The 14,458-nt window shown below is 38.5% G+C and overlaps 1 protein-coding gene across 2 annotated transcripts in view; it reads left to right on the forward strand.

The window, feature by feature from the left end:
• The window catches only part of Slc39a12 (solute carrier family 39 member 12), a 93,526-nt gene that overhangs the window by 45,989 nt on the left and 33,079 nt on the right, over positions 1-14,458 (forward strand). For both annotated transcript variants that reach the window (XM_041630834.1, XM_041630835.1), the window contains exons 8-9: positions 10,320-10,472; positions 11,111-11,218. In XM_041630834.1, coding sequence (XP_041486768.1) covers positions 10,320-10,472; positions 11,111-11,218 — 261 coding nt within the window. The remainder of the gene's footprint in view (positions 1-10,319; positions 10,473-11,110; positions 11,219-14,458) is intronic.

The raw sequence follows: 14,458 nt of genomic DNA on the forward strand, positions 1-14,458 counted from the left end.
CAAATTCTTTCTTCTTCCATGTCCTTATATAGTCTTCCTGATTAAAGGTTTGTCTTCCCTTCTCAAGATCCAGATTAAAGGCAAACCTTTTCCAGGCTCAAAAGATCTGGATTAAAGGTGTATCTTCTTATATTGAATGTCTAATCAGATCCTAACATGCTGTAACTTTCCTTTGTATAACCATAACGCATTATAAATTTAGAACAAGTGGCAGTGTCTCTTGGGGGATATTCTTTTAGTATCTCATACTTAAATATGGTAGCCACTGATATTTTCTTAATTGATATTATAGCACATGATAAAGCAATTGAGGGAAAAACACAAATATCTGCAAAACACATTCTTAAAAAAGTAGAACAAACATACATGTCAACTATAACCCTCATTTCTGTAACTGTTTACATGGACTTAGCTGGTATGTACAACTACTTTTCTCTACTGCCCACTATGTATTTCTTCCACAATCTACAAGCACCTCAGTATATCTTGGCTCTTTTCCTGGAGAAGGGACCCAGCTTCATTCCTCATGGGTCTGTGTCCTTTGTCATCCTGCTTGGGTTAGGCTGTCGTAGTTTCCCATTGATTTTAGTCATTGAACATGGTAGCACTAAGAGATGCCCTAAAACGTCTCCTGCACATGAGATATAATTCCTTACCTCATTGTGAAAGGAAATCCAATTTCTCCATGGTAATCTGGATCAATCACCCTTCCATTGTTAGCTGTTGACAGAAGGGCTTCAGAAGCCCAAATCTAGGGGAAAGTCTGAGCTTCCAGTTCAATGGAATGTTTGTTGTGGCCCCTGGAAGAAGTGTTCTCCTCTCTGGAACCTAAATCTAGGGCAACAGGATTTAGCATCCAGGAAACAGGAAATAAATATTTTCATAGTGGGCCACTAGGGGTGATAGTGAGTAAAATTATTCCCTTTTCGAGGCCTTCATTCCTGGATCCTTGGATCCCAGGAACCTATGCTAGAACTCATACCATGTATTGGATGCTGATCCAATGCACAGACTGCTTCTGAAGAACCCTGTCCCAGACTCCTGAGCTGCTGCCACCTAATTGGCACTATAACTGTGACTTCAAGAGTCCATTCCCTCTTTCTGTCAGGTCAGGCCAGCTCCTTCAGGATGGTGAGGAACGTGATAAGACCAGTGGATTCCGTGATCCTGGGCTCATCATTGCCCTTCTCTGTGTGTCAAGTGAGTTCCTTGATGAGGAGCAATACTTTGTGGAATACCATCATGGTGGATAAGGCTTTCTCTAAACTCATAGATGGTGGTTTTTAGCAGAAGCATCACATGAAGGAAGGGAACTCCACAAACAGAATAAGAATCTATTCTAGTAAGGACAAAATGTTATCCTTTCCATGGAGGAAGTGATCCAATACAGTCAGCCTGCTACCAAGTCTCTGGCTGACCACCCTGGGGAATGGTGCCATATCTGGGGCTCAGTGATGGTCTCTGCTACTAGCAGATCTGGCATTGAACAGCAACTGTAGGCAGGTCAGCCTTGGTGAGTGGAATACCATGCTGTTGGGCCCATGCATAACCTCCATCTCTACCACCATGGCCTCTTTGTTCATGAACCCATTGAGTAATGATAGGAATGACTGAGGAAAGAGACTGACTGCCCTCAGAACATCTTATCTATTTGAGTTTTAAACTCCTCCTTAGTTGAAGTCGCCTTTGGATGAGCACCTGACATAAGCATGGTATCTTCATGATCTTCACTCATTTGGAGAGATCTACCCATGCACTTCTTCCCCAAATGTCTTTCTCATCAATTTTCCAATCATGCTCTTTCCAAGTTTCTGACCATCCAGCCAACCATTGACTTGAGCCCATGAATCAATGACCAATTGTGTGTCTGGTCATTTCTCCTTCTATACAAACTGTGACCAGGTGTACTGCTGGAAGTTCTGCCCAATGTGAAGATTTCACTTGACCAGTGTCTTTCAGCCATGTCTCCAGAAAAAGGTTGTAAGGCTGTAACTTTCCACATCTGGGTGATTCTTGCCTAATGTGTAGAACCATCAGTAAATCAGTCTTTTTCTCTGTCAGTAGATCATAGGGAACACTCCACGACACTATCAGTGTTTACTTGGCAGCAGATAACATTGTAGTGGGAGTAGAATCCATAGGCATTTGGGTGACTTCATGTAACTTACTTGTGCCTTTAGCACCTGCTCAGGACCAGTCATGTATACACCACTCACATTTATTAATAGATGGTTGCTGTGCATATCCTACTTTACGGCTTTGTGGGCCAGATAACACCTAGCTTATGATGTGTATCAGGTTGCATGATAACTTTTGGCTCATTGTGAAAGGATAAGTTTTCACTGTGTCCCAATACTAGACCAAGAGATGTCTCTTTCCAAGAGAGAAGAGCTGTCTGCAGATGATGGTAGAGCCTTACACCAAAATCCCAAATCTGGGTTGAGGTACATCAATTCTCATCTTCCTGAGGTACCAACACATTGATTTTCTTTTTTTTTTTTAATTTATTTATTTATTAAGGATTTCTGCCTCGTCCCCACAACCGCTTCCCATTTCCCTCCCCCTCCCCCAATCAAGTCCCCCCCCCCCATCTGCTCGAAGAGCAATCAGGGTTCCCTGACCTGTGGGAAGCCCAAGGACTGCCCACCTCTATCCAGGTCTCGTAAGGTGAGCATTCAAACTGCCTAGGCTCCCACAAAGCCAGTAGGTGCAGTAGGATCAAAAACCCACTGCAATTGTTCTTGAATTCTCAGTATTCCTCATTGTCCGCTATGTTCAGCTAGTCCGGATTTATCCCATGCTTTTTCAGACCTAGGCCAGCTGGCCTTGGTGAGTTCCCAATAGAACATCCCCATTGTCTTAGTGTGTGGGTGCACCCCTCGTGGTCCTGAGTTCAGACCCAAAAAGAGGAACATGGGATGTACTCACTCATATTTGGTTTCTAGCCATAAATAAAGGACATTGAGCCTATAATTCATGTTCCTAGAGAAGCTAAATAAGGTGAATCCAAAGACAAACACATAGGCATCCTCAGGAATATTAACCTTCATCAGGCGATGAAAGGAGACAGAGACAGAGACCCACACGGGAGCACCGGACAGATATCTCAAGGTCCAAATCAGGAGCAGAAGGGGACGGAGCACGAGCAACACATTGATTTTCATAGTGCTGTACAACTTTGCAGTCCTACCAGCAATGGATAAGAGTTCCCTTTACTCCACATCTTTGCCATCATGGGCTGTCTTTGGTTTTATTGATCTTCTGACAGGTATTAGATGAAATCTCAACGTAGTTTTGATTTGCATTCAAGATAGCTAAGGACATCTTTAAGCATTCATTTAAACATTATCTAAGTGTTTCTTGGACATTTGAGTTTCCTTATTAAGACTCCTCTGTTTAGATATATATCCCATTTTTAAACTGGATTATTTGCTTTCTTTATATCTAGTGCTTTGAGTACTTTATATATTTTAGATATTAACCCTGTCTCAAATTTATAGTTGATAAAAAAATCTTTTTCCATTTTGTAGGCTGTTACTTTTTCCAAATGATGCTGTCTTTCCTGTACAGAAGCTTTTCATTTTCATGACATCCCATTAATTAATTGTTTATCTTAGTGCCTGTGTTAAATGTTCTGTTTATAAAGTCTATTCAAGGCCATTTTCCACTTTCCCTTCTATCACATTCTATACATCCAATTTTATGTTGAGGTGATCAATTGGGAGTTGAGTTTTGTGCAACATCATAAGTATGAGTCTATTTGGGTTCTTCAACATGTAGTTCTACAGTTTGGCCAGCATCATTTGTTGAAGATGCTGTCTTTTTTCCATTGTGTGTTTCTGGCTTCTTTATCAAAAATCAGGTGTCCGTGGCTATGTAAATTTATGTCAGGGTCTTCAGTTTGACTTTGTTATTTGACATGCTTGTTTTTGTGTTATGTTGTTTTATTGGTATCATGCTTTTTTTTTATTTTTCAAGACAGGGTTTCTCTGTGGTTTTGGAGCCTCTCCTGGAACTAGCTCTTGTAGACCAGGCTGGTCTCGAACTCACAGAGATCCACCTGCCTCTGCCTCCCAAGTGCTGGGATTAAAGGCGTGCGCAACCACTGCCCGGCTTCATGCTTTTTATTGATATTACTTATAGTACTACTTGAAATCTGGGATGGTGATACCTTCCATAGTTCCTTTATTATTCAAAATTGTTTTTAGCTATCCTGATTTTCTTATGTTTCAACATGACACTGAAAATTGTCCTTTTAAGATCTGTGAAGACTTCTGTTGGAATTTTGATGGGGTTGCATTGAATCTGTACATTGTTTTTGGTAGGATGGCCATTTTTACTATGTTAATCTTACTGACTGATAAAGCATGGAGATATTTCCATCTTCTGATAGCTTCTTCAATTTCTTAAGGTTTTTATTATACCTGTCTTTCATTTGCCTGGTTAGAGTTATCCTAAGATATTTTATATTATTTGAGGCTATTGTAAAAAGTGTTGATTCCCTGATTTCTTTCTCAGTCTATTTATCATTCGTATTTGTGAGGGCTACTGATTTTTATGAGTTAATTTTGTATCCAGTTACTTTGCTGAAAGTGTTCATCAGCTGTAAGAGTTTTCCAGTGGAATTTCTAGGGTTACTTAGGTATAGTATCACATCATCTACAAATAAAGATATTTTGACTTCTTCATTTTCAAGTTATATGCCCTTGATCTTCTTCAGTTGTCTTATTGTTCTAGCTAACAAACTCATTCTGAGGATTCCTGGAGGCAGGATCACTATTTCAGACTGAGGCAGAGGTAAAGAGCCAGTAGCTGGCTGTTTCGCTTTCCTGACCTTTAGGTTGAACTCCAATATCAGTCTCTGGGTTTTTATTAATTGTACTACACTTTTATTACTATATTAAATAGGTATGGCGAGAGAGTAGGCAACCTTCTCGTGTGCCTAGTTTTAGTGGAATTGCTTTTAATTTCTGTCTATTTAAGTGGATATTGATTATGGGCCTGCTTTAAACTGCCTTTATAATTTAAGGTATGTCCATTGTATCCCTAATGTTTTACCATGAAGGGGCATTGGGTTTTATCAAAGGCTTTTTCTCTACCAAATGAGAATATCATGTTGTTTTTTTTTTCAGTTTTTTTTTAATGTGGTGGATTACATTTATATGACATATGTTGAACCATCTGTGCACCTCTGCAATGAAGTCTACTTGGTCATGGTGAATGATCCTTTTGATCTGTTCTTGGATTCAATTTGCAAGTGTTATATTGAGAATATTTGCATTTATGTTCATAAGCGAAACTGGTCTGTAGTTCTTTCTTTCTTGGGCCTTTAAGTGGTCTGGTTATTGGGGTAACTATGTTCTCATAAAATGAGGTTTTATGCCAAAACATTGGCAATGTTCCTTCTGTTTCTATTTTGTGGTATAATTTGAAGAGTATTGGCATTAACTCTTTGAAAGTTTGGTAAAATTCTGCACTGAAACCATCTGGGTTTGGCTTTGGGGACTGAATAGGAGACTTTTAATTACTGCTTCTATATCAATAGGGGTTATAGGTCTGTTTAAATTGATTATCTGATCTTGATTTAACTTTGGTACCCTTGTGTTTGGTGCATAGAGGTTAAGAATTTCAATGTCCTCCTGGTGGATTTTTCCTTTCTTGAGTATGTGGTGTTATTTTTATAATAACAAATAATGACTGTTTAACTTCTTCCTTTCCAATTTGAATCCCCTTGATACCCTTTGTTGCCTTATTGCTATTTCTAAAATTTTAAGAACTATGTTGAAGTGGTATGGAGAGAGTGGATAGCCTTGTCTTGTCCCCGATTTTAGTGAAATCGTTTCTTTTTATTTTATTTGATGTTGGCTGTTGGCTTGCTGTATATTGCTTTTATTATATTTAGATATGTTCCTTGTATCCCTGATATCTCCAAGACCTTTATCATGAAGGAATGTTAGATTTTGTCAAATGCTTTCTCAATATCTAATGAAATGATCATATGTTTTTTTTCTTTCAGTTTATTTATATGATGGATACATTGGTAGATTTTCCTATGTTGAACCAGCCCTGCATTTCTGGGATGAAGCCGACTTGATCATGGTGGATGATTTTTTGGTGTGTTCTTGGATTCAGTTTGCCAGAATTTTATTGAGTATTTTTGCATTCATGTTCATGAGTGAGACTGGTCTGTAATTCTCTTTCTTGGTTGAGTCTTTGTGTAGTTTTTTTTTTTTTATAAAGGTAACTGTACCCTCATAAAAAGAGTTTGGCAATGTTCCTTTTGTTTCTATTATGTGTAACACTTTGAGTAGTATAGGTATTAGCTCTTCCTTGAAGTTCTGGTAGAATTCTGCACCAAAACCATTTGGCCGCAGGCTTTTATTGGTTGGGAGGTTTTTGATGACAACTTCTATTTCCTTACAGTTTATAGGTCAATTTAAATTGCTCACCTGGTCTTGATTTAATTTTGGCATATGGTATCTAGCTAAAAAATTATCCATTTCTTTCACATTTTTCAATTTGTGGAGTACAGGTTTTTGTAATATGACCTAATGATTCTCTGAATTTCCTCAGGTTGTTATATCCCCCTTTTCATTTCTGATTTTGTTTATTCGGATGTTGTCTCTCTGCCTTTTGATTAGTTTGGATAAGTGTTTGTCTATCTTGCTGATTTTCTCAAAGAACATATTTGTTTCATTGATTCTTTGTATTGTTTTCTTTGTTTCTATTTTGTTCATCTCAGCCCTCAATTTGATTATTTCCCATCTTCTACTCCTCCTTGGTGAGTCTGCTTCTTTTTGTTTTAGAGCTTTCAGGTGTACTGTTAAGTCACTAATGTGAGAATTCTCTGTTTTCTCTATGTGGGTACTTAGTGCTATGAATTTTCCTCTTAGCTTTCATAGCGTCCCATACTTTGGGTCCCTTCATTTTTGTTGAATTCAAAAAATTCTTTAATTAGTCTTTAATTTCTTTCTTTATTTCTTTCTTGATCCATGGGTGGTTCAGAAGTTCACTGTTCAATTTCCATGAGTTTGTAGAATTTCTGAGAGTAGTAATGTTGTTAAATTCTAACTTTAATCCATGGTTATCTGATAAGACACAGGGTGTTACTCCAATTTTTTTTTGTACCTGTGGAGGTTTGTTTTGTTACCAAGTATGTGATCAGTTTTCAAGAAGGTTCCATGATGTGCTGAGAAGAAGGTATATTTTTTTTTTTGTTTGGGTGGAATGTTCTATAGATGTCTATTAAGTCCATTTGGTTCATGACATCTGTTAGTTTTCTTATTTCTATGTTAAATTTCTGTTTCTGTCCATTGGCAAGAGTAGAGTGTTAAAGTCTCTTACTATTTGTGTGTGGGGTTTGATGTGTGACTTAAGTTTTAATAATGTTTCTTTTACATATGTGGGTGCTCTTGTATTAGGGGCATAAATGTTCAGGACTGAGATTACATCTTGATGCATAGTTCCTGTTATGAGTGTAAAGTGTCCTCTATCTCTTCAGACTGATTTTAGTTTGAAACCAATTGTGTTAGATATTATGATATCTATACCCACTTGTTTTTTAGGTCCATTTGATTGTGAAACCTTTTCCCTACCTTTTACTCTGATGTAGTATTAATCATTGAGGTTTAGATAGATGTGTTTCTTGTATACAGCAGAAGGCTGGATCCTTTTACATATCCATTTTCTTAGCCTGCGTCTTTTTATAGGTGAATTGAGTCTATTAATATTAAGCAATATTAATCATCGGTGGTTGTTAATTCCCATTATTTTTCAGTAGTAGTGTTTGTGTGTTTCCCTTCTTTGGGTTATGCTGGTGGGGGGCATTATCTGTTGCCTGTGTTTTTCTGGGTGCAGTTAGCTTCCTTGGGTTGGGGTTTTTCTTCTAGAACTTTCTGTAGGCCTGAGTTTGTGGATACGTATTGTTTAAATCTGTTTTTGTCATGAAATGTCTTGTTTTCTCCATCTCCATTGAAAAATTTTCTGGGTAGAGTAGTCTGTATAGTAGTATGGGCTTGCATCGGTGGTCTCTTAGTGTCTGTAGCACATCTATCTAGGACCTTCTGGCTTTCATGGTTTCCATTCAGAAGTGTAAATGTAATTCTGATAGGTTTACTTTTATATGCCATTTGATCTTTTTTCTTTGCAGCTCTTAATATTCTTTCTTTATTCTGTACGTTTTGTGTTTGGGTTATCATACAGTGAGGGCATTTTTTTTTTTTGATCCAGCCTGTTTGGTGTTCTGCAAGCTTTTTGTACCTTCATACGAATATCCTTCTTTAGATTGGGAAAGTTTTCTTCTATGATTTTGTTGAATATATTTTCTGTTCCTTTGAGCTGGCGTTCGTCTCCCTCTTCTACCCCTATTATTCTTAGGTTTTGTATTTTCTTTTTTTTTTCTTTTTTTCTTTATTTTTGGTTTTTCGAGACAGGGTTTCTCTGTGGCTTTGGAGCCTGTCCTGGAACTAGCTCTGTAGATCAGGCTGGTCTCGAACTCACAGAGATCTGCCTGCCTCTGCCTCCCAAGTGCTGGGATTAAAGGCATGTGCCACCATCGCCTGGCCTAGGTTTTGTATTTTCATGGTGTCCCAGATTTCCTGAATGTTTTGTGTTAAGAATTTGTTGAATTTAATGTTTTCTTTGATTTAATGAGTCTATTTCCTCTATAGTATCTTCATCACCAGAGATTCTTTCTTTTATCTCTTGTATTCTGTTGGTTATACTTGTCTCTGTAGTTCCTGTTCATTTACTCAGAGTTTCCATATCTAGAATTGCCTTGGTTTGTGTTTGCTTTATTATTTCTATTTCAGTCTTCAAGTCTTGAACTGTTTGCTTCACCTGTTTGATTGTTTTTTTTTTTCTTCTTCTTAGTTTTCTCAGTTTCTTTGAGGGATTTATTAATTTCTTCAATTTTTTGTTTGTCTTTTCCTCCATTTCTTTAAGGGAGTTTTTCATTTCTTCTTTAAAGGTCTCCATCATTTTCATAAAGTTACATTTAAAGTTGTTTTCTTTTACTTCTTCTGGGTTAGGATGATCAAGTCTTCCTGTTGTGTGACCACTGGGTTTTGGTGTTACCATGTTGTTTTTTAGGTTGTTGGAAGAATTCTTGAATTGGTGCCTACCCATCTCTTCCTTCAAATGAGGCCAGCAGTGTCTTTACATCTTGGCCCAATCCTTGCAGTGGCTGTCTGAGTGTTTGAGAGTTTTTCTTGGTATCTAAACATCTGGATTTTTAAGACTGTAATTCTAGGTGCTGATAGCTGGTTTTTGTTGGTTGAGTATTTTGTTCCTTGGTTTCTGTTGCCCTCTCTTGTTTTTAAATTGTGGTGCTGTATGTTGCCCGGTAAGAAATCCTTCTGGGATATGACATGTGTGGCTTCTGTGGAATCTTGTTAAAATGTGTATTAGGAGACAACACTTGGACAGGGAACTAGGGGGATCCACAGGAGAAAGGCAGGATATTTCACCAGGATTTGCTTAGTCCCCTGGCAATGGGGATAGAGAGTAATTGAGGAGATGCTAAAAACAGCTAAGGATCTGAAGATGAGGTTGGGGACTGGATATGAAGGAGAAGATGGGACATAAAGATCTGAATCTTGCCTACCTGATTCTTTGGTAGGTTTGGCTGGTGGATTCCTAGAGAAAGCCTGCTGGAGTCGGGGCTGGAATGACAGAACAAGTGGTGAGGAAGGTTAGAGGAAAAGATGATTTATCAGAGAGAGGAGGGACAGCAGATGGTTGGCTACAGAGGTGGCAATGAAATTAAGAGTCTAGGGCATTGGGTTTGGAGGAGAGGATGAAACCATGAAGAGCTGCAGTTAGGTTACCTGCATTCCTGGCTGGAGGGAGGACTGGGATAAAGTGATAACTGGAATGAATAAAGGTTATAGGAAAAGATCTGTGTGTTCAGGTGAAGATGGGGGCAGGGAGAAATGTAAGGATATGGCATGAGGTCTATTACAAAGCTGGTGGTGAAGAAGGAGGGTTGAATTTGGAGGAATGGGGAGAGAATAGAGATGTGCAGTTAGTCTACCTGCTTCCCTGGATGGAGCAGCTGTGGGTTCCCAGGTACTGTGTGCTGGAGTTGGGGGCTATGATAAAATAATGAGTAGGAGAGGGAAATTTGGAGTGGGAGATCTGCGTGGCCCATTGGAGATTGGGACAGGGGGGAAAGTGAGGCCATAAATGCCCTGCCATGAAGCTGTGGATAAGGCTGGTGGTTAGATTTGGAGGAGTAGAGAGAGAGGTGAAGCTCTGCTGTTAGCATACCTGCTTTCCTGGCCTGAATCTTCTCTCAATTTTCTTTTTCTTTTTTTAAGGTTCTTGGTTTACATAAGAAGGAAGCCCTAGATATTGGACATTTCCATGAAAGCCAAGGTCCTATTTGGAAACTGTTGGGATTGCTTGGAGGCATCCATGGGTTTTTCTTGATAGAAAAATGTTTTCTCCTCCTCGTGTCACCAAATACCAAGGTATATGTCTCCTTTATCCTCTGTTTGAAGCTTTATTATATTCATATTGATTTTATAAATACTCAAATAACTTAAAAGTAAGCAGTACGTTGTAGTGCCTGCCTTTCGTCCCAGGTACTGGAGAGGCTCACCAAAAGGATCACAGTTTCAAAGCCAGCCTGGGCTGCAGAACAATACTCTTTCTCAAAATACAAACAAATAAATAAAAAAGGGGACTAGGGATGTAGTTCAGCTTAAAGCGCTTGCAAAGCTCTGAGAGTCTAAGCATCAGTGTAGATAAAGTAGGCATGATGGTACAGGCCTGCAGTTCCAGCACTTGGAGACTGGAGGATGGAAGATCAGTTCAAGGTCATCCTCAGCTGTAGAGTTCAAAGCCAGATTCAGATTTCTATAACTAACTAAATTAATTCACTCTCTAATTAATTTAAAGATACAAAATTTATAAAATGGCGATCGGTTTGGGGTTAATGTGTTTACCCTACATGTGCAGGAATCAGGATTCAGTCCCAGTACTGGGAAAAAATTCTTTCCAAAACTTTGATAAACAAAATAATGAATAGAGCATGGACCTGGAAAAGTCTATGTATGTATGTATGTTTCTGGATTCTGACTACTTTTGCACTGTACTCATCCTGCAGAGCCTGCCATTGGTTAATGGACATGTGGGACATGCCCATCATCTTGCACTCAACCCTGAATTAAATGACCAGTCAAGTGGAGGCAAGTCTATCTCAACCATCCAGCTGGTAGGTCTCAGGTCTAAAGTGGTCTACAGTCTCAGCTGCTTTTACTTTACTCTTCCATGCACAGAGGACTCTCAGTGGGGGGAATGAGAAGGCCTTACTCCCAATTTGCCTGCTCTTGACCACGAGAAACACTGTTTGGAAAAGTTTGTCAAGCACCTCAAATCTATTTTTCCTTTCCCTTCCTTTCCTTTCCTTTTCTTTCTTTCCTTCTTTCCTTCCTTCCTTCCTTCCTTTCTTTCTTCCTTCCTTTTTTGTACAAAACACATTATGAACAGATTTAAGTCACCACTGTCTGCATTGTTAAAGCCCAGTGATCAGACTGACATAATAATTTCCATCATTTCAGTTATTTATTTTCACAAGCCAGTTGCCCTATGGATTTTCCATTTTGTTTAACCCTCAGTTATTTCTTGTTTAATGCAAATAAATGGTGGGCAAGGGATTTGTTAGTCTGTCTAGATTGAGAATGTTTATTTTATAATCCAGGAGAGAACCAATTTTTTTCTAGTGCTGTGTGCCATAGTAACTACCTTTGATGCAAATGGATTTCTCACAGCATTTTCCATATACATTTTTAAAATAAAATTCCAATCAGGTAAAAAAAAACATTCCCATTTCTAGTTCTTAAACAAAAGCTTGTAGGGACAGACCAAATGGGAAATGGCACACGAATGTAAACTTGTGAGCATGACTTTCATATGGGGTTGACGCTGAAGGAGAAGACCTAAGGAAAGAGATGTTACAACATGTGTAACAGACACACAGCATGAGAAATGCAGCAGGAGGCTGCAGATCTAATGTTAACTCAATGATAAGAAAATAAAAGAGTTCCCTTAAAAACGATTTTAATTCCCTCTGCGATTGTGTAGACAGCTGTGTAGCTTGGTCTATTTGTGGAACTCCTGGTAATTGGAGCAGGGAAAGTCCCTGGTGTTTTGGCTGGCTCTTGGGAATCTTGTCCTCATGCTGGATTGCCTTGCCCAGACTGAATACAGGGAGAGGTGCTGGTCTTTATGGCAGCTTGATAGGTCATGCTTTACTAATGCACAGGGGAGGACTGCCCCTTTCTGAGTAAGTATGGAGTGGATGGGGAGAGGGGAGGAGGGAGGAAGGAGTGAGAGGAGAGAAGCAAGGGGGAGGCTGCGTTGGGATATAAAACAAATGAATGAATGAATAAAATAAAATTATTTTAAAGCTGGTCATGGTGGTGCACACCTAGCACTGGAGAGGTAGAAGCAGGTGGATCTCCTTGAGTTCAAGGCCAGTCTGGTCTACATAGCTATTCAATATAATACTTGAAGTTCTAGCTAGAGCAATCAAACAACAAAAGGAGATCAATGGGATCCAAATTAGAAAGGAAGAAGACAAACTTTCGTATTTGCAGATAATATGATAGTATACATAAGTGACTCAAAAATTCTTCTAGGGAACTCCTACAGTGGATAAACACCTTCATTAATATGATGGGATATAAGATTAGCTAAAAAAATCAGCATCCCTCCTATATACAAGTGATAAATTGCCTGAGAAAGAAATCAGAAGAACATCACCCCTCATAATACTCACAAGTGTTATAAAACACCCTAGGGTAATTTTGGCCAAACAATGAAAGACTCGTATGACAAGAACCTTAAGTCCTTGAAGAAATAAATTGAAGAAGATAGAGAACAGAAATATCTCTTACGCTCTTGGTTAGGTAGGATCAACATAATAAAAATGGCAATCTTACCTAAAATAGTCTACAGATTCAGTGTAATCCCTTTCAAAATACCAACACAATTTCACCGGTCTCAAAAGAATAATAATCAACTTCATATGGGAAAACAAAACACAGGATAGCCAAAACAATCCTGTACAATAAAGAAACAATTTCTGACTTCAAACTCTACTATGCAACTATAGAAGTAAAAACAGTTTGTTCTGGCATAAAAACAGGTACATGGATCAATGGAATCAAATTGAAGACCATCACATTATTCCACACATCTATTAACACCTGTTTTTGGAAAAAGAAGCCAAAATTGCACAATGGAAAAAAAGAAAACATCTTCAACAAATGGTGCTGGTATAACTGAGTGTCGACATGTGGAAGAATGCAAATAGATCCACACTTATTGCCGTGCACAAAACTCAAGTCCAGGTGAATCAAAACCTCAACATAAATCAAAACCTCAAATTCAATTACACTGAACCTAATAGAAGAGAAAGTTGGAAGTAGCCTTGAATGTTTTGGAACAGAAGACCACTTCCTAAATATAGCACCAGTAGCATGGACACTGAGAGTAACAATTAATAAATGGGAACTCCTGCAACTCAAAAGCTGTAAGGCTAAGGACACCGTAAATAAGACAAAAATAGCAGATTAAAGAATGGGAAAGGATCTTTACCAACCCCAAATCTGACAGATGGCGGATCTCCAAAATATATAAAGAAATCCAGGACTAGATATCAAAATACAAAATAATTTAATTTAAAAATGAAGTAGAGATCCAAACAGAGAATTCTCAACAAAGGAATCTCTAATGGATGAAAAACACTCAATATCCTTAGTCATCAAGCAAATGCAAATCAAAATGACTTTGAGATACCATCTTTTACCTATCAGAATGGCTAAGATCAAAAACACTGATGACACTTTATGTTGGAGAGGATGTGGAGTAAGAGGTAGACTCCTCCCCTGTTGGTTGGATTACAAACTTGGACAGTCCCTTTGGAAATCAGTATGGTATTTTCTCAGAAAATTGAGAATCAGTCTACCTCAAGACCCAGTAATACCACTCTTGGGCTTATATCCAAAGGTTTCTTAATCATACCACAAGGACACTTGCTCAACTATGTTTATAGCAGCATTATTTATAATAGCCCGAACCTGGAATAAAACTAAATGCCCCTCACCTGAATAGTGGATAATGAAAATGTAGTACATCTACACAATGGAGTATAACTCAGTTGAAAAAAAATGACATTATAACATTTACAGGCAAATGGATGGAACTAAAGAAAAATCATCCTGAGGGAGGTAACCCAGACCCAGAAAGACAAACGTGTGTACTTACTCTTAAGTGGATACTAGATGTAAAGCAAAAATTAACCAGACTACAACCCATAGTTCCAAAGAGGCTTGGTAACAAGGAGGATCCTAAGAGGAACATATATGGGGGGCCTAGGAAGGGAAAATAGGTAAGATCTCCTGGGAAAATTGAGGGGGGGAGAGGATTGGGGAAGGGGGATAAGAACATG

The sequence above is a fragment of the Microtus oregoni genome, unplaced genomic scaffold, assembly GCF_018167655.1.
Source record: "Microtus oregoni isolate MIOR12 unplaced genomic scaffold, Mior012 000035F_ref0000213, whole genome shotgun sequence".
In the NCBI taxonomy this organism is placed as follows: Eukaryota; Metazoa; Chordata; class Mammalia; order Rodentia; family Cricetidae; genus Microtus; species Microtus oregoni.